This window comes from Panthera leo, chromosome D3, assembly GCF_018350215.1.
Source record: "Panthera leo isolate Ple1 chromosome D3, P.leo_Ple1_pat1.1, whole genome shotgun sequence".
NCBI lineage: Eukaryota > Metazoa > Chordata > Mammalia > Carnivora > Felidae > Panthera > Panthera leo.
Window position 1 is genome coordinate 80,665,281 of NC_056690.1, and position 18,388 is coordinate 80,683,668.

The 18,388-nt window shown below is 49.1% G+C and overlaps 1 protein-coding gene and 1 pseudogene across 1 annotated transcript in view; both read left to right on the forward strand.

Moving 5' to 3' along the window:
• The window catches only part of PHLPP1 (PH domain and leucine rich repeat protein phosphatase 1), a 212,508-nt gene extending 201,518 nt beyond the window's left edge, over positions 1–10,990 (forward strand). Inside the window, exons 15-17 of the mRNA XM_042909413.1 lie at positions 5,253–5,447; positions 7,724–7,952; positions 8,883–10,990. Coding sequence (XP_042765347.1) covers positions 5,253–5,447; positions 7,724–7,952; positions 8,883–10,022 — 1,564 coding nt within the window. The 3' untranslated portion in view covers positions 10,023–10,990. The remainder of the gene's footprint in view (positions 1–5,252; positions 5,448–7,723; positions 7,953–8,882) is intronic.
• A 4,076-nt stretch (positions 10,991–15,066) lies between these two features.
• LOC122203161 lies at positions 15,067–18,056 on the forward strand (annotated as a pseudogene).
• Positions 18,057–18,388: the final 332 nt, after the last annotated feature.

The following is an 18,388-nucleotide window of genomic DNA, read 5'->3' on the forward strand; positions in this document are numbered from 1 at the left end:
TTTGGGGAAACCCAAGCAGGAGCTACAACTGGGTAATTTAGATTCTTTCTCAGACTAAAGAACAAACAGGAAACCTCAGTAGAAAAGAATCACTACTCTATTTTTGAAAGATGTTTTTATGCACCCCCATTCTGAGTAGCAAGGGGAGCTTACAGAAGGAAGATGGAATTATGAGTATTAAATTTTACTTTGCTTCAAATAGCCATATAACTTAGGATGACTTATTAACAAATGGAGGCAAGGATTACAAAGTGCTAAGAGCCAGGCTACCTGGCTTTGAACCTGGGCTTCCTACTTTTCTGCTGTGTGACCTTGGCCAGTTATGCAGCCCTCTTCGGCTAAATTTCCTCAACTCTCAAGTGGCACTAGAAATCCTACCTGTCCAGGGCACCTGGGTGGCTCAGTCGGTTGAGCGTCCGACTTCAGCTCAGGTCATGATCTCACAGCTTGTGAATTCAAGCCCTGCGTCGGGCTCTGTGCCAACAGCTCAGAGCCTGGAGCCTGCTTTGGATCCTGTGTCTCCCTCTCTCTCTGCCCCTCACCCACTCGCATTCTGTCTCTGTCTCTCTCAAAAATAAACAAACATTAAAAAAAAATTTTTTTTTTTTTAAATCCTACCTGTACTCATAGGGTTATTGTAAGGATCCCGGGTCACACACGTGTGCAGTACTGGGAACAACGTCTGCCATATGGTAAAACCCCATTTAAGTGTGAGCTATGCTTAAGGATAATGGTTATTACTGCTATTCATCTCCTAACTCCTTGAGAGCTGGGATTATCTTTTCAGGTTCAGATCTCTGTCTAGGCATCATTCGTATCAGGTGCTTAAATGTTTATTATTATCTAGAGAGTAAGAAGTTACCTATATTCAATAAACTTCACCCTTGTAGGAGCACAGCTCTGCAGGTGCTGATGAACGGCACTATGTAACCACCACAGTCAGGGTACGGGGCCGGTCCATCACACCCAGAATTCTCCTGTGCCCCTGTGTTGTCATCCTTCTGCTCACCCCAGCCCTTGGCACCCCTTGACCTGTTTTTGTTGCCTTGGTTTTGCCTTTCCTAGAATGTTGTATAGATGGAATTATAGAGAATACAGCCCCCTCGGTCTAGTTTCTTTCACCTAGCATAATGCATTTTATATTCATTCATCTGTGATGCCCCATGCTCCTCTTATTCATAGTTTATTCACCATTCGAAATAGATTTAGGATATCTCAGGTTTTTAGCAAATACAAGTATAAATGCTAGAAAGAGTTGCATATAGGTTTTTGTGTGAACGTTACGTTTTCTCTTGTGTAAATACCTACACGTAGGTTTATATATTTAATTTTGTAAGACTGCCCAATTCCTTTTGATAATGGCTGTACCCTTTTGTATTCCCAGCTGCAATGTGTGAGAATCCTAGTTGCACAGCCTCACCGGTGCTTCCTGGTATCAGGTGGTGGTGGCAGTGGTGGCCATTCTAACAGTGGTACCTCGTTGTGGTTTAATTTTGCCTTTCATGATGACTAATGATATTAATCATCTTTCCATGTGTTTATCATCCATCCATTTTGGTGAGAATGTATTCTTTCACATTAAATAGAGCTGAATGTATTCCTGTAGACACCCTTTATCAAGTTAAGAAAATTCTCTTCTAATCATAGTTTGCTAAGAGTTTTTATAATGGGTATCAAATTTTGTCATAGGCTTTTCCTGCATTCAGTTGAGATTATCATATTTTTGTTCCTTCATCTGTCGATATGGTAAATTACATTGATTTTTGAATGTTGAATCAGCGTTGCATTCCCAGGATAAATTCTACTTGGTCATGACATATTACCCTTTTTATATGCTGCTGGATTCAATTTTCTGGTAATTTGTTGCTCATGTCTATATTCATGATGGATATTAATTAGCATGTAGTTTTCTTGTGATGTCTTTGACTTTGGTGTCAGGGTAATGCTGGCCTCATAGAATGAGTTGAGGAGTGTTTCTTCTTTAGTTTTCTTGAACAGTTTGTACGGAATTAGTATTTCTTCCTTAAATGTTTGGTAGAATTTACCAATAAAAGCCATCTGTGCTTGGAATTTTCTTTGGTTTTTAACTACACATTCTGTTTCTTTGCTATGGGATTATCTATTTCTTCACAAATGCACTTTGGTTATTTGTGTCTCTTGAGGAATTTATCTCTTTCATCTAGGTTTCAAATTTATTGTCATAAACTTGTTAATATTATCCTTTAAAATCTGTAGGATCTGTAGTAATGGCACTCGCTCTCTCCTCCTGATATTGGTAATTTGTCCTTTTATATATCAGTTTGGTTTAAGATTTATTAATTTTATTGATATTTTCAAAAAAAAAAAAACCAGATTTTGGCCTCATTGATTTGTCTCTATTGCTTTTGTGTTCTAGTTCACTGACTTCTTGTTTTTATCTTCTTTTTGTTTTGCTCTCACTTTTCTAATTTCTTAACGTGGAAGCTTAGGTCACTGATTTGAGCTTAGAACATCTAATATAAGCATTTAGAGCTGTAAATTTCCTTCTAAGCAATTCTCCAATGTGATTGAAGAATGCACTTTGTTTTGTTGTTGTTGTTGTGTTAATATTTATTCATTTTTGAGAGTGAGAGAGACAGAGCATGAGCAGGGGAGGAGCACAGAGAAAGGGAGACACAGAATCTGAGGCAGGCTCCAGCCTCCAGGCTATCAGCACAGAGTCCGACACAGGGCTTGAACTCACGGACTGTGAGATCATGACCTGAGCCAAAGTCAGATGCTTAACCTACTGAGCCACCCAGGTGCCCTGAGAATGCACTTTGAATGACTTGAATCCTTTAAATTTATTGGGACATGTTAGTGGCCTAGAATATGGTCTACACTGGTAAATATTCTCTGCATTTTAAAAAATGAGTATTCTGCTGTTGTTGGGGTAGGGTGTCCGTTAGGTCAAGTTGGTTGATACTGTTGTTGAGGTCTTGAATCTCCATACTGATTATCTACTTGTTCTGTCAATGGCTGAGAGACCATAATTATGGGCTTGTCTGTGTCTCCTAGTTTTATCAGTTTTGCTTCATGCATTTCAAAGTTGTATTAAGTGCATAAACATTTGAAATGTCATAGCTTTGTGATGAATGCACTGATCCTTTTCATTATGAAATGACTTTCTGTAATCTTTGTTCTGAATTATACTTTGATATTAATGTAACTACTCCAGCTTTCTTTTGATTGGTGTTAGCATAGTAGGTCTTTTACCTTTTTAACCTATTTGTCTTTTTATGAAATTCAGTTAGGTCTTGCTTTTTTTTTGATCCAGTCTTTTCTTTTGGGATAGTGTTTAGACCACTTTTATATTTAATGAAATTGATATGGTTAAATCGTATCAGTTTTACAGATCATTTTAAATGATCTTTATCATTTGTTCATTGTTTTCTATTTGTTTCTTTATCTCTCTTCATTCTTTTGGACTATTTATGATTCCATTTTGTTTAGTGTTTGTAGTAAAACCTTTAACTTCTTATTTGAAGGTAAACTGTAATACTTCACATATAAGAACCTTTCAGTGTGTGCTTCCACTTCCCCTCTCCTGGTCTTTGTGCTGTTGTCATGTTTTACTTCTGTTATAAACCCCAAAATACATGGTTATAATTTGTAAATAGTCATTTTTAAAGCAGTGTTTCTCAACTTCAGTACTGTTGACGTTTTGAGCCAGATAATTCTTGATAGTTGGTGGGCAGGGGAGGGAGGTGTTTCTGTGCACATTACAGGGTGTTTGGCAGCGCCCCTGGCCTCTACCCGCTAAGTGCCAACAGCACCGTCGCTCCCAGCTGCGACCATCAAAGATGTCTCCTCGGGGGTAATTGCCCCCATTGAGAACCACTCTTCTAAAACGATCTTTAAATAAGTTTTATATTTACTCATCTATTTGTCATTTCTTGTACACTTCATTCTTTTATGTAGATTCAGATTTCCATCTGGTATTTCCTTCTGCTTCATGTATTCCTTTTGTATTTCTTATACTGCCAGTCTTTTTTGTGGGAAATTTTGCATCTGAAAAGGTCTTTCTTGCACCTTAACTTTTGAAAGCAATTTTCACTGGTTTAGAAATCCAGGTTGACAGCTTTTTTCAAGGAGTACTTTAAAAATTTTGTTCCTCTACCCTACTTGCCCGCCTTTATTCCTGATTTTCAGCAATTGTTACACTTTCCTTTCATTTTCTTTTGTTTGCTATTTGTTGAGTTTCTTGTATCTACAGGTTTACAGTTTTCATCAGATTTGAAATCTTTTCAACCATTAACTTCTTCAAAAGTTTTCCTGTCTCTGCTCTGTTGAAGACTTGGGTTCCCTGTGCTTGAGGTTACCCCGCACTCACTAATGCCCTGAATTTTTATTTGTCCGCCAGTCCTTTTTTCCCTCTGGGTTTCATTTTGAAGAGTCTGAGGGCCACGGTTAAGTTACCTGGAAACAATGGGATTTGGGTTCGAGACTCTGCAGGCCTCCAGAGCAGGCTCCGCCCGAGGCCCTAACCACCCACCCCCCTCCTCCAGAATCTTCCTCCAGGCGATCAGCTGGGCAGGCCTCAAGCTCGCTCTCTGACCTGCACTTCTTATCATCCAGTGTCTGAATACTGTTGTTTCAGAGGTTTTTTTTTCCCCTGCCTTTTTAAGTTGTTTGGAAGAAGATTAAAAGCGTAAGAAAAGGTCCCATTGTTTTAGTTGTTACTCCATTTTGCCCAGTGTGAAAGTTCTCTTTAATAAATGTTTTAGGACCGAATGTGAACCCGTGGATTCAGAGTCTTGTATTATCCCCCATACTTCCTCTTCTCGGGTTTTTCACTGCCATTTAAAAATAAAATCAGGGGCACCTGGGTGGCTCCGTCGATTCAGCATCTGACCCTTGATTTCAGCCCAGGTCATGATCTCACCAACCATGAGATCGAACCCCATGTTGGGCTCTGCACTAACAGCGCGGGGCTTCTCTTTCTGTCTCCCCCTCTGGCCCTCCCCCAGTCTCTCTCTCTCTCTCTCTCAAAATAAAGCTAAAATCAGAAGATAGGGGCTGGGGGGAGCCAGGTGTGAAGTATCAATGTTTATCATTCTTTGCTTTACAGAAAATTAGTTGATATGAATCAGCTGGGGTGACTTTACCTTAACTTATTCTTAACCTGTCCGAGGTCCTGAAGGAGGAGACAAGGCTGTTAACAGCGTGGGTCTGGGCAAGGAAAGATGACTTAAGACGTCTTAGCCTTAGGACCGATCACTCTTGCTTTGCAGGTTGTGTGTCGCAGCCCTGTCGGTGAACAACTTCTGTGACAACCGGGAGGCCCTGTACGGGGTGTTTGACGGGGACCGGAACGTGGAGGTGCCCTACCTTCTCCAGTGTACGATGAGTGACATTTTGGCCGAAGAGCTGCAGAAAACCAAAAATGAAGAAGAATACATGGTCAATACGTTCATTGTTATGCAAAGGTGAAGCACAGTTCCTGCCGTGTGTTTTCTTGCCCTTCTCGTGAGCGTTTGCCCGACAGTCTCAAAGCACTGTTGTCACATGTGGGTATTCAAGATGCATTCAGGTGATTTGCTTTTGCGTAAGCATCGGGGACACACCGTGTTCCGTTTGAGACATACTGATGTTCAGACAACTTTGTAGGAGGCCGAGTCAATGACAGGAATGTAGTTTAGAGCTTTTGGTCACCGTAGAAACTGGAATGTTTTTCGTAACTCATAGGGATGAATGTTTACAGGCGTCCCCTCCTTCAAAGAACTGTGCCTTCTTAGGTCACTTTAATGGCTTTGTAGGTTGTGAAGGAATTGCCTATTAATTCTGTCCTGCAAACACTCGTGCGGGACCGGGAACCAGTGTGTGAAGGTCAGGAGAACAAGGATGAGCTTTTCTCTTCCTCTCCTTTTTCTCTCGCTGGTTTGGAGCAACCTTTAAAAAAATTCTTTTTAATGTTTACTTATTTTTGAAGGAGAGAGAGAGAGAGAGAGAGAGGCACAGAATCCGAAGCGGGCTCCAGGCTCTGAGCGGTCAGCACCGAGCCCGACGCGGGGCTCCAGCTCATGAACCGCGAGATCATGACCCGAGCCGAAGTCAGATGCTTAACCGACGGAGCCACCCAGGCGCCCCTGTGGAGCGGCCTTTAAAGTCACCCTGAGTCATAAACAGCGCCTCCCGAAGAGCTTGGTAGAGGCAGCTCCAGAGAGGGGTCTTTGCTCCTAGGCTCACTTGCAGATTCTAGTGGGCGTGTAGCAGTAGCAGCTAAATACTGGTAGCGGCTAACAATTAGCGAGCCCTTAATACGTACCAGTCCTCGCATCACATACACTTTACCCAGTGAGACACTTAGTGTGACTGTTCTTACTTGACTGATGGGAAACTGAGGTACAGAGAAGTGAAGCCAGCTTCTCGTAAGGGCTATTAGAGGGGCAGCCAGAATTTGACCTGGGGCAGCAAGACTCCACAGAAGGTTCCAACCGCAAGGCACATCTATCTCCTCTGTTTTTACCATCGTGTCCCAGGAAAAAAAGCACGGGTGTATCAGAAACCGAACGCCCTTCGCACCCCCACCCGGAAGAGGCCTGCTTATAATTTTATAGCCAGGCAAGCAAATAGGAAGTAAGAACTTAAGGACCTTAAACTCTGGTTCCTAGCTGTGCCTTTCACAAGTACCATCGGGTTTCTGGCTTTGCCGAGAGGGATCACTGTGCCTGTGAAAGGGAGAAAGCAGCCCAGCTGGTCCCGGGGGTCCACAGGCCGGAGTTCAAAGACCTAAACTGTCAGCCCATCTCCGGGGTCAGTTGTATGCCGCTTCCTTTCCCTGTTAATAGGACACGGCACACACAGTCATCTTTTCCGCCCTCGGGGAACTGGGTTTTTGCGCGTGACATCCTGACGCCTTCGAGTGGGCAGCCCCAGTTTGGTTTCCATTGCTGGTACGGCCGCTCCATGTGGGCTGAAGGCGGGTCTGCCCTCGTAAACAGAGGAGTCTGTCCGGACCTTCTTGCTGGTGCAGAAGCAAGAAGTCAGGAGCCCAGGAGGCCTTGCCCTCTGCGGGGCTTGTGGTAGGATTTCTTGGCTCTCTTTGTTGGAGCTTGTAGGTGCTTTGTGCACTCAGTCTGTGGGGTGCGGGGTGGGGTGGGGGGTCATGAATAAAAGGGTTTATCACGAGCACTTTGGAGCTTAATTACTAGAAAGGCCTTCCTATGAACATTCTGGAATAGATAATACTGGCCCACGTAAGACAAGAACGTGAACGGTCCAGTAATTAAAGGCTTGTCCCGGAGACGTCCTCGTAAAGTCCAAGTACTTTTGGGGCACACGCGTCGGCGTATGGTTACACCTGTCTAGTGGTCTCTTCGGTTTCCTCTGCTGGGAGCAGAGAGGATGTAAAGAGGTGGACGGAGAGCAAAGAGGCCCTTTTCCTGCTGTCCCTCGGGGTGTGGTAAGTAAGGGAGCAGCGGGCTGGACGCGGCAGGACAAGGGTTCCTCTGGTGGCAGAGTGACACCCCCTCCCCACGCCCCCAGGTGTGAGCACACACCTCAGGGTAGGGGTTGTCCGAATCCACGGCCCTTTTCCTGGGAGAAGCGGAGCAGTGCTTGCTTTGGTGGCAGAGGCTGAGTGGAACCCCCAGGTTCCAGGTTTCCTCCCGGCCCCGCCCGGGGCGCACGGCCCCTGCTGAAGGAGCGGAGCTGCTGTGTGATGCGTCGTGCGTGGGTTTGACTCCCTCTCTCTGCATTCCAGGAAGCTGGGAACTGCTGGGCAGAAACTTGGAGGTGCTGCCGTCCTCTGTCACATCAAGCACGACCCCGTGGACCCAGGAGGGTCCTTCACCTTGACCTCCGCTAATGTGGGGAAGTGCCAAACGGTTCTCTGTCGGAATGGGAAGCCGTTGCCTCTGTCCAGATCGTACGTCATGAGCTGCGAAGAAGAACTGAAGAGAATTAAGCGGCACAAGGCCATTATCACCGAGGTGAGGAGGGCACCGTTTTCCTCGGGATGTCGGGGAGGAGGGGGCCAGGGTCAGGGCAGAAACCAGCAACGTTCCGAATCCACGGTGCCACAGAGCAACTCCTTTGTGGGATAGGCCTGAAGGCCTAAGGTACAGGGTGGCAGAGCAGTTCTCCATGGCCTGTGTCAGAGGCTGTGCCCAGTGCTTGGGGCCCTTGCCTCCCTCGGCTGATTCCTGCAAGTGCCCCTGTGCAGGGGAGCGTGAGGGCGCTGCCCCTGAAGTCGGTCCTCGGCTCTGCCGCTCGTGGGCTGGGCCTTCTGAGCCTCTGAGCCTCTCATCAGGAAAGGAGGAATGGTAATGCACCTGTGCGTCTTCCAAGGCCAATGTGAGTGCCAACGTAAAAGTAGCTAATTGTGATTTCGGTTCACACCTCCTGTTCCCTCTGAGTGGTTTCTAACCAGGGGCTCCTCCGCACCTCCCCCACCCCGGACATTTAGTCGCCTCCGAAGAGGGTTCTTTTCATGCCTTTGGCAGGCAGTAGGTACCGGCAGGGCGCCCCGCGGCCTCCAGTGCCCGGGACGGCCCCATAACGCAGAATGATTCGGCCTCGGTGGTGACAGTGCCCCTCTTGGGACACCCTGGCGTGAGTCTCCACCCTGGGAGGCACTGGGTCTGGGCCCTGGGAGTCCTGCTCCCCCCCCCCCACCCCCTCACCCCAGGATGGTGAGCGCACACTGCATGTGTGGAAAACGGTGCGGGGCTGCAGAAGCCAGCCTGCCCACGGGACGTGTGCATTCCCCCGTCATTGATGAAACGCCCAGAGCCCGGTAGACAGTGGGGAAAGCTTGCCGTTCCGGAGGAAGAGACGCATCCCAGACAGGCCTTGAGTAGGGCCGGCGGATACTCCCCGTCTCCTTAACGTCGATTCGCCCCCCCCCCCCCCCCCCCCAGGACGGCAAGGTGAACGGAGTGACGGAGTCCACGCGCATCCTGGGGTACACCTTCCTGCACCCCAGCGTGGTGCCGCGCCCGCACGTGCAGTCCGTGCCCCTGACCCCCCAGGACGAGTTCTTCATCCTGGGCAGTAAGGGCCTGTGGGACAGCCTGTCCGCCGAGGAGGCGGTGGCGGCCGTGCGCAACGTGCCCGACGCCCTGGCGGCCGCCAAGAAGCTGTGCACCCTGGCGCAGAGCTACGGCTGCCGCGACAGCCTCAGCGCCGTGGTGGTGCAGCTGAGCGTCGCCGAGGACGGCTGCTTCTGCTGCTGCGAGCTGGGCGCCGGCGGGGCCGGGCCCCCGCCCAGCCCCGGCATCTTCCCGCCGGCCGCGAGCGTGGCCGCCAGGGACCGGCCGGCCGACGCGCTGGGCGTGCCGTCGTCCAGCAGCGGCATGGCCTCCGAGATGAGCAGCGAGCTGTCCACCTCCGAGATGAGCAGCGAGGTGGGCTCCACGGCCTCGGACGAGCCGCCGCCCGGCGCCCCGGCCGAGAGCAGCCCCGCCTACGCCAGCGAGCCGCGCTGCGCGCTGCACCCGGTGGGCCTGGCCCACGCGTTCCAGCGCCAGCTGTCCAGCGCCACCTTCTCCAGCGCCTTCTCCGACAACGGCCTGGACAGCGACGACGAGGAGCCCATCGAGGGCGTGTTCACCAACGGCAGCCGCGTGGAGGTGGAGGTGGACATCCACTGCGGCCGGGCGCGGGAGAAGGAGAGGCGGCGCCCGCCGCAGGGGCCGGCCGAGGCCAGCGACGAGGGCATCGTCATCAGCGCCAACGAGGAGGAGCCGGGGCCGCCCAGGAGGGCGGACCCCGCCGCCGCCGCGGGGACCGTGGGGCGCCGCCGGGCCAACGGCTCCGTGGCGCCCCAGGAGAGGAGCCACAACGTGATCGAGGTGGCCGCGGACGCGCCTCTCCGCAAGCCCGGGGGCTACTTCGCGGCGCCGGCCCAGCCGGACCCCGAGGATCAGTTCATCATCCCCCCGGAGCTGGAGGAGGAGGTCAAGGAGATGATGAAGCAGCAGCAGCAGCCGCCGCCGCCACCCCTGCAGCCGCCGGGCCCGGGGGACCAGCTGCCAGACTGCTGTGACACGCCGCTATGACACCCCCCCCCCCCCCCCCCCCGGGCGCTCTTGAACAAATAAACTAACCCAGAAAGACTGAGTTGCAAGAGTCTCCCAGGCTCACGTTAAACCAGGGGTTCACTCCACGCCCTCTCCCGCTTTCCCACCCTGTCTCGGCACCTAGTCCTGGGCTCTCCCTCTGTTGGTCATTTTGTTTAAATAATCACCACTTTTCTTCTAGCGATGCTTTACGTTTAACTTCTTCCCCTAACGTATCAGATGTGTAAAGACAAAGAACAAAAGGTTTAATATATTACAGAGAAACGGTTAATGATAATGTAATATTTTTTAAAATGGCTTTTTCTTGTTTTGTTTGGAGGGCAGGGTGCGTTGCCAGTGCTAAATGATTTAATAATATTGTAATTCTGTATTTCTTTGGGGGAAAAGGTTTTTGTTTTTTTGTGTTTTTTTTGTCTTGAAAATGATAGACATTTGTAGAATATGGAGACTAACTCCTAGGAGTTGCTTTACTCTGTCAGGTGACTTAAGTCACTGGGATTCACTAATTTTCTCTGAGAGAACAGTTGATTGAGAAATTTCTATTGTAAATAGCTCAGTGCTGTATAGTGACGCTTCAGACGTTTTGTAGTTTTGGCGAAAGGACAAGCCTGAACGACTGACTTTTCTCTTCCTCGCCCCCCTCCTAACCTGCCTCCGGCTCCTTCGGTGCGGAGGCTGAGAGCAGCCAAGGGGCTTCTGTTCCAACCAGGTGGATCTCAGGCCACTGGAAACTAACCTGCACACAGGGGCCTCTGAGCCGTTTTTCTTCCCCTCCCGTCCCCACCCCCTTGCCCTCCGCAGACACTTGGTGTGTCCCTTACTGCTGCCACAATCAGCATGACTGTAGAGCCTTCAACTAGATCATTTACATACCGAGAGTTCTATTAAAGCAGAATGCACAAATGAACATGTCATAATTTTTGTTATAATAAATACGAAATTTACAAGCATTGGACCCATCTGCTTTTGTCCCAGGAGCCAGGTGGGTCTAGAAGATGACGGCCGGCTTGGGTTTGGAACGAATGGATGTGACTTCAGGGCTATCAGATACTTCTGACTGGTGCTGTTTGTTTTTGAAGGGAAAACACCCAACAGGTTAACCTGCATTGAATGAGGTACTGGAGTCAGCCCTGTGGTTAATGATACAAAGCGCTGATCTTCAAGCCTTTCTGCTTCCTGTTATTATCACCTGGGGTGGACATTAAGACAGGGGGGTGGACAGAGGCTATGCAGAGATCCCTGGAAGTTCCTTTCCAATTCTCCCAGGGGCCCCTTGACCCACAGGAACAGGTTAATAGACCTTCGTGTGAACGGGGAAAGTCAGGAAGTGGTTGCCTCACTCTCCTTCGCTAGCAGAAACAACGTTGGCACCGTGGGATCCACTAAGAAACCCGGTATTGCCAGCTGACTTGCCCCATTTAGAGACTACAGCGCCTCCCTTCACCCCCACCCTGCGTCTTGTGCACCGTGTGTGGAAGGTGCTGGTGGTCATTCTGTCTCACGTGGACCAGCTTCCCAGCCACACCTGTCTTCCTTTTCAGGTCGGCCCTTGTGTGGGACCTGGCTGGTTCCGTGACAGGACAGGGCAAATAGTATTTCTCAACCTGTCGACTCGGTGAGGGGCAGTCTGTTCTTTCACTGGGGTCCAGATCAGTGGATCAGCCCGGTCTTGGTGATGTCCATGCTTCATTCCGCGTCTGGCTGCATGTACACGTGCTCTTTGAAAACCACCAAGGCCGTAGAAGGATGTGCCCATCTTAGCCCAATAAGGGACCCAGGCATCAAGGGACTAGACTGCCCAAGCCCAGGCAGAGCTCTCCGTTCTAGACAGGAAGCAAAACCGGCTCAGGATCTACCAATCCAGACCCTTCTACCAACGCCTTGCCTTCTTCAGGCTTTGCCCCGCCCCAGGGGGATCCGAGCACGCTTGGAAAGCTCTGGGATTTCACATGAGCGCCTTATTCGCTACAGAAGAGGGGGCGCCGGGGCCTGTCTCTGGAGCCCGGACACCCACCTGATCTGACCTGGTTTCTCTTGATTGCTTTTGTCACAGCGCCACCTGCTGGTGAGATCAGACTCTGGGTAGAAATGGGCTTACTCGGTTCTCGGTTCTTTATCCTTCCTCCACTCTTCCAGAAGAAACAAAGTTACTTATCATTTTCTTAGCAGCTGCCAGAAAGCAATCCCAAGCACCCAATAGGCAGAGAAGCTGCATTAACCCTTACTATGGCACCAGGGCAGGTCGGCCTTGCAAGGTGGGAAAAGGAGACGCAGACGAATCAAAAGGTGTAACCAGAATCTCAGCATGAATCTGGGAGAGAGGAAGTCAGGCTCCAACATCCACTGAGCTCCCCATTCCCCGGATGAGAGAAACACAAATCCATGATGTGTGTTAGGTCTTCAAGGCCCACATCCGAGACTCCGCTCCCTGCTGGCACGGCCCAGCGCGGAACGACGGAACATTCTCGTTTGTGAGGACTCCCACGTGAGCACTGGTCAGACGGCACCGTGAGTTCACCCGCTGCAAAGAGAATTTCGTTCAGTGTGGGATCGCCTCCCAGGGATCGAACCAGATAATGTATTTAAAGTAATTTGTGGAGAGGAAAGCCTTATACAAGCGGAAGTATTGTCGCGGTTGTGAATGAACCAATGACGGTCACCGGTAAGAACTGGGAGCACAGCAGAAGTACCTTTTGAAATTAAAAGCTCTCAGAGAAACGTCTGTTGGAGGGGTCGCAGGTGGCAGAGATGAGGGAACAGTAGAGAAAATCGGCTTTTCTCATTTCTGGCCACTAAATCTCATTTTGCTTTTAGTTCATCCTCCCACAGAAATTTCCTGCAGATTAACCTGTGCAAGCTTTTCAGTGTCACTTTCGTCACCCGTCTCTCGTGAACTGGTTCTTACCGCCGCATATGTGAAAGAGGACAGTAAAAGGCTGTCCCCATCTCATGCCAAAACACAACTGCAACCGAATTCAGGCTGACTTGGGCACACCTGCTGTCCTGATCAGTGAGTGACAGCACGAACGACGCGAGGCAGGCAGAGCTCTGGACCAGTAACAGGAAGCAAGTCCCCGGTCACCGCAACCCCCCATTCACTCAACAGTCCAGACGCAGGACACGCTCACAGGACCTCAGATGCAGTGGGGCTTGGGGGTGGTGATGGCAGGGCCAACCACGTGGGGTCCTGAGTGTCTGAGCCAGAGGGAAGATGGACCAAAGACCCTGCATATTGTCCCCTCCCTTGTAGAAGACTAAGGTTGAACATTTGACAGGAGGAAATGGGCAAAGGGGTCCCCGAGGCCACCTTCCATTTTCTAGGCTGTGGGTTAGAGTAGAAAGCCATGCTGTCCCTTGCCTGCTTGTTGGGCTCTGATTAATGAGTCCCTTCATTTTATTCCAAATCAGAAACACGGGGGTGCCTGGGTGGCTCAGTTAAGTGTCTGACCCTCGATCAGCTTGGGTCGTGATCTTGTGGTTTGTGGGCTCGGGCCCCGCATCGGGTTCCATGCTGTTTGCATGGAACCTGCTTGGGATTCTGTCTGTCTCTGCTCTTCCCCCGCTCGTGCTCTTTCTCGGAATAAATAAACTTAAAGAAAAAATTATCCAAAGCAGCGTATATCCTGTTCAAAAGGGGAGTAGCAGGCAATTTTCTGTTATCTGCTTATGACCAACCAGACTACGGTAACGGTCATTCCTCTTCTGAAAGAGGTGGAATTAAAACTGGCTTTCACCTGAAATTATAAGGAAGTTCTAGTCATTACCATTATTTGGGTCTTATTCCAAAGACTGTACTTTGCCCTAATTACTAGTCTTCTCTATTGAAAAACGTTGAAATGTCAACAAAGATCATTTTCCCAAATGTTGTGCCTTGATGTTGACTCTGTGAGCTCATTTAATAGGTCATTGGCTTTTCTGGGTCTTTAAAAAAACTCCATAGGAGCACCTGGATGGCTCGGAAGGTTGAGCGTCTGACTTCGGCTCAGGTCACGATCTCACAGTTCGTGAGTTTGAGCCCCGTGTCGGGCTCTGTGCTGACAGCTTGGAGCCTGGAGCCCACTTCGGATTCTGTGTCTCCCTCTCTCTCTCTGTCCCTCCCCTGCTCACACTCTCTCTCTCTCAAAAATAAACATTAAAAAAATCTTTTAAAAAAGAAAAAAGAAAACTCCGTAATTAACAGCAGCTTTCCATTTAGAAATCGTGCCCTAAGCCAGCGATACAACCTGCGTGCAAACTTCACTCTTCCATTTGTTTTATCGTCTATGACACATTTGAAGAACTGCTTGAATATTCCTCTCCCTAGAACATTTCGGGAGGCTAAAAATAGCTCTTTAAGATCTCCAGTCCAACACAGCGACGCAGGAAGAACCTGAACGCACCTCCGGCGCTGACGCCTCACATCTACAGCTATTTATAGAGCAATTCCTCCTGGAGCCGAACTGAGGGCCGACTGAGCAGCTTCACCAAAGACAGAGAACAGCAAGAGAGAGAGACAGAGAGACACGGTAGCGAAGGGAACCCCAGCCCGACACCAGGAGCTGCAGTGGGGACACTACCGAGGGACCATGAGCAGATTCGTCTGCGGTGAAGCCCAGAAAAAAAAAAGCCACAGTTGAAAAGCGCAATGAAAATATAAAGGAAGCAGGCCCGGAACCCCACGCAGTGGCGGCCGGGGCAGAGAGGCTGTCCCCCGTGTTAGTGCCGACGGGAGCGGGGGCTGGGTGCCCTCGCTGACCCGTCGCCCCAGGGAGTCGCCGGCTCCTCCTGGCCCCCACCGGCCCCAGCTGTCCCAGCAAGAGGCCACCCGAGGCGCACGCGGAACAGCCCTGCGCAGCACTCACTACAGCTCCCAGCGGCTCACCAAGGCGACGCGGGTGCAGAGCGCACTGCGACGCTCCAGTCCCGGGCCACGTGGACCACAGAGGACTCACCCGGAGTCCCGTCTGCGGAACCCCCCCCCCACCCCGCCCCCCCACCCCCACCCCGCCCGCCCCCCCCCCCCCCCCCCCGGGAGCCCCGGCCGATGCCCGCCCGCCTCAGCTCGAGCCGCATCGCCGGGTCAGCCCCAGAACGGAGTGCTCCAGGACCCCCAGCCTACGACAGCGACGGCTCCCGCCAGCCAGCCAAGGTCACCGGGCACAGTCCACCCAGGGGACCACCGTACGCAAGACCATTCCTCCAGGGTTAGGAGAAGCAGGGGCGCCCGAGTGGCTCGGTCAGTGAAGGGTCAGACTCCTGATTTCGGCTCAGGTCACGCTCTCATGACGCGTGAGTTCGAGCCCCACGCGTCCGGCCGTGCACTGAGAGCGCGGAGCCCGCTTGGGATTGTCTCTCTCCCTCTCTCTGCCCCTCCCCTGCTTGTGCGCACGCTCTCTCTCTAAAAAAATTTTTTCAAAATTGAGGAAAAGTAGCTGTTCCACCTAACGCATAGAAACGAACACAGAAAGAAAAGCAAAATGGACAGAAAAACATGCTCCAAAGAATAAGACAAAACCTCAGAAAAAAAGAAATGAATGAAATGCAGATAGAAACAATCTCCCAAAGAATTCAAAGTAATGTTCACAAAAATGCTCGTCGGGATGGAGAGAAGAGTGGACGTGCCCAGTGAGAACTTCAACCAAGTGACAGAAAATATAAGAAACACCAGTCGGGATTGAAGAAGTTGGTAACTGAAGTGAAAAATACATTAGAGAGAACAGATTAGAAAATGCAGAACAGACCAACGATCTGGAAGACGGGGCCATGGAACAGCAAAAAGAACAGCAAAGCTGAACAAAAAGAAAAAAATGTAAATGACGACAGGTTAAGGGATCTCTTGGACGATGTAAAGCAAGCAAACATTCACATTATAGGAAACCCAGAAGGAGGAGAGAGAGGGAAAGGGGCAGAAACATCGTCTGAAGACACACCAGCTGGAAACTTCCCTAACCAAGGGAAGCAAACAGACGCGTGGGTTCAAGAAACAGAGAGTTTCAAACAAGATGAACCCAAGGAAGTCCACACTACGACACACGATCGTTAAAATGCCAAAGATTACAGAGAAAGAGAATTTGAAAAGCAGCAAGACGAGAGATAACTGCCGGCGAGGACAGCCACGCCACAGAGACGGATGGAACTGTTGCCGAGTTTATCGTGAGGACCGTCTCGATGATCCCAGTGACCGAAATGATGCCACTCTTTCAACTTGGGAATCTTTTTGTCTGAAACTCAACAGACCGTAGACTTCCAGCAGAGAAAGGAATCTCTTGTTCGGGCCTTGCTTCTGCTCCGTGAGACCCTGTTAGCGGCCCTGTTGGACGCCGCTTATACTCTCCTGTGAGCACCAGAAAGTTTGAGATGTTTTTCGGATGAGGAAAGGACCGGGTGAAGGCACTGACCTTTTTGGTTCGGAACCAACATGGGACGATTCTTCAGACAGCGTTAGAAAATGTGACGGTCCGCTTCAGAGAGGCTGTGGAGAATGCGGTATGGGTCCGAAATGCCTGGGGAACCAGGAAAAGTTCATACCTGCCTGTGTGGTAAACTATTCCCAGACCCCCTGCGCCTTCCCCTCCTCCTTCCAGCTGAAGAACAATATAACCCTTCTGGGCCAGGCACGGACAGGTGCTAGCGATCACCATACGGCTCTGAAAATGGACCTCAGAGGCCGGTATCCGGGTTCTCTGAAGGCTACTACTGTTTTCAAACAGTGCAATCAGACCTTTGAAACTCACAAGTCAACTACACCCCTACAAGCAAGAATCCTTGAGCCGGAGATACACATGGATTCAAGGATCATTCATGACAACAGACTAGAAAAAGAGACACTTTGGGAGACTATCCTCGACTAAGACAAGAATTTGCACAATGTAAGCTGGAAACAAAGTCCAAAGTGACGTAAACGGAGACATCTGGCAGCTCCCGGGTGGCTCAGTCGGTTAAGACGCCGACTCCCGATTTCGGCTCAGGTCACGATCTCACAGGCTTGAGATGAGGCTCTGTGTTGGGGTCAGTGAGGAGCACAGAGCTTGCTGGGGATTCTCTCTCTCCATCTCTGCCCCTCCCCTGCTCATGTTATCTCTCTCTCTCTTTCAAAACAAATAAACTTTAAAAAATTTTTAAAATAAAAAAGAATTGGAGACATCTTGGCTGAGAGAAAAGAACCCCTCCGGTGGTGCCTAATAAAGTTCTCCAGCCCGCGGCTTCTGGAAGTGGTGAAATCCGTGGCACCAACTGGTCCTTCAGATGATACACACTTTCTCCACTGCTCCCTTGCACACCCGTAAGGGAAAGGATGATTTTAAAATCAGAGATAAATAAGATGTGGTTTTGTAAGCACAGTATTTTCTTGACTATATTGCATATGCGTTTCAGTTAACAGCTAGTTGGATGGCTTCTGTTTATAAACGTGTGTTTTAGAAATGAATTCTTGATATTGACAATTTAGAAATGTTCAGTATACTTCTGGGGACTGATTCTTTCCTCCTCGACTGTGTACCTCTCTCCTCCACATCCTGCAAAGCATAGCAATCGGGAGCCTTTAAAAAGTGACAAGATGTCCTTTTATTCATTACTGTCTCTCGATCCTGGAGAGATCAGGTTCTAATTGCTTGTTTCCATGAATTTCGTCCTAAGCCTTGGATCATGGAAAGCAGCAGCAAGAAACTATCCTCAACTCAAAACTTCCTAGGAAAATCATAAAGTTGGCTCATTCAAAGGGTTCAGTTGGGTCCATTAAGTGATTGCAGGAGGTAGCATATCAGATGATTCAGTTACATAAAAGAATACCTTCATTGTAAATAGGAAGCTTTTCTTAATGTTTTATCATACATATGGTATTCAAACTCACCATACTATACTGATTTGTGAATAAGGATTTTAAAACTGGTAAAAAGAAATAAACAAAAGCAGCATGAGAGAAGCAGCTAGTTATATACAAAGTAAAACCCCACAAAGCTATCGGCTGATTTTTCAGCAGAAAGTTTGCAGCCAGAAGGCAGCAGCATGATAAATTCAAAGTGCTGAAAGAAAAAAAAAAAACAAAAAAAAAAACCCTACAACCAAGAATACCTGGCAATTCTCCTCAGAATTGGAGGAGAGGTAAAGAGTTGCCCATACCAAGGAAGGCAGGGGGGGAGGAAAAAAATAAAGGAGTTCATCACCACTGAACTGGACTTACAAGAAATGTTAAAGCACTTCTTAAATGGAAAAGAAAAGGCCATAATTATAAGAAAATTATGAAAGGAAAAAATTTCATGAATAAAATCAAATAAATAGTAAAGGTAGCAATCATTTATGAAGCTAGTATGAAGGTTAAAAGACAAAAGTAGTAAAAATCAACTCTATCTAAAAAATTAGATAAGAGA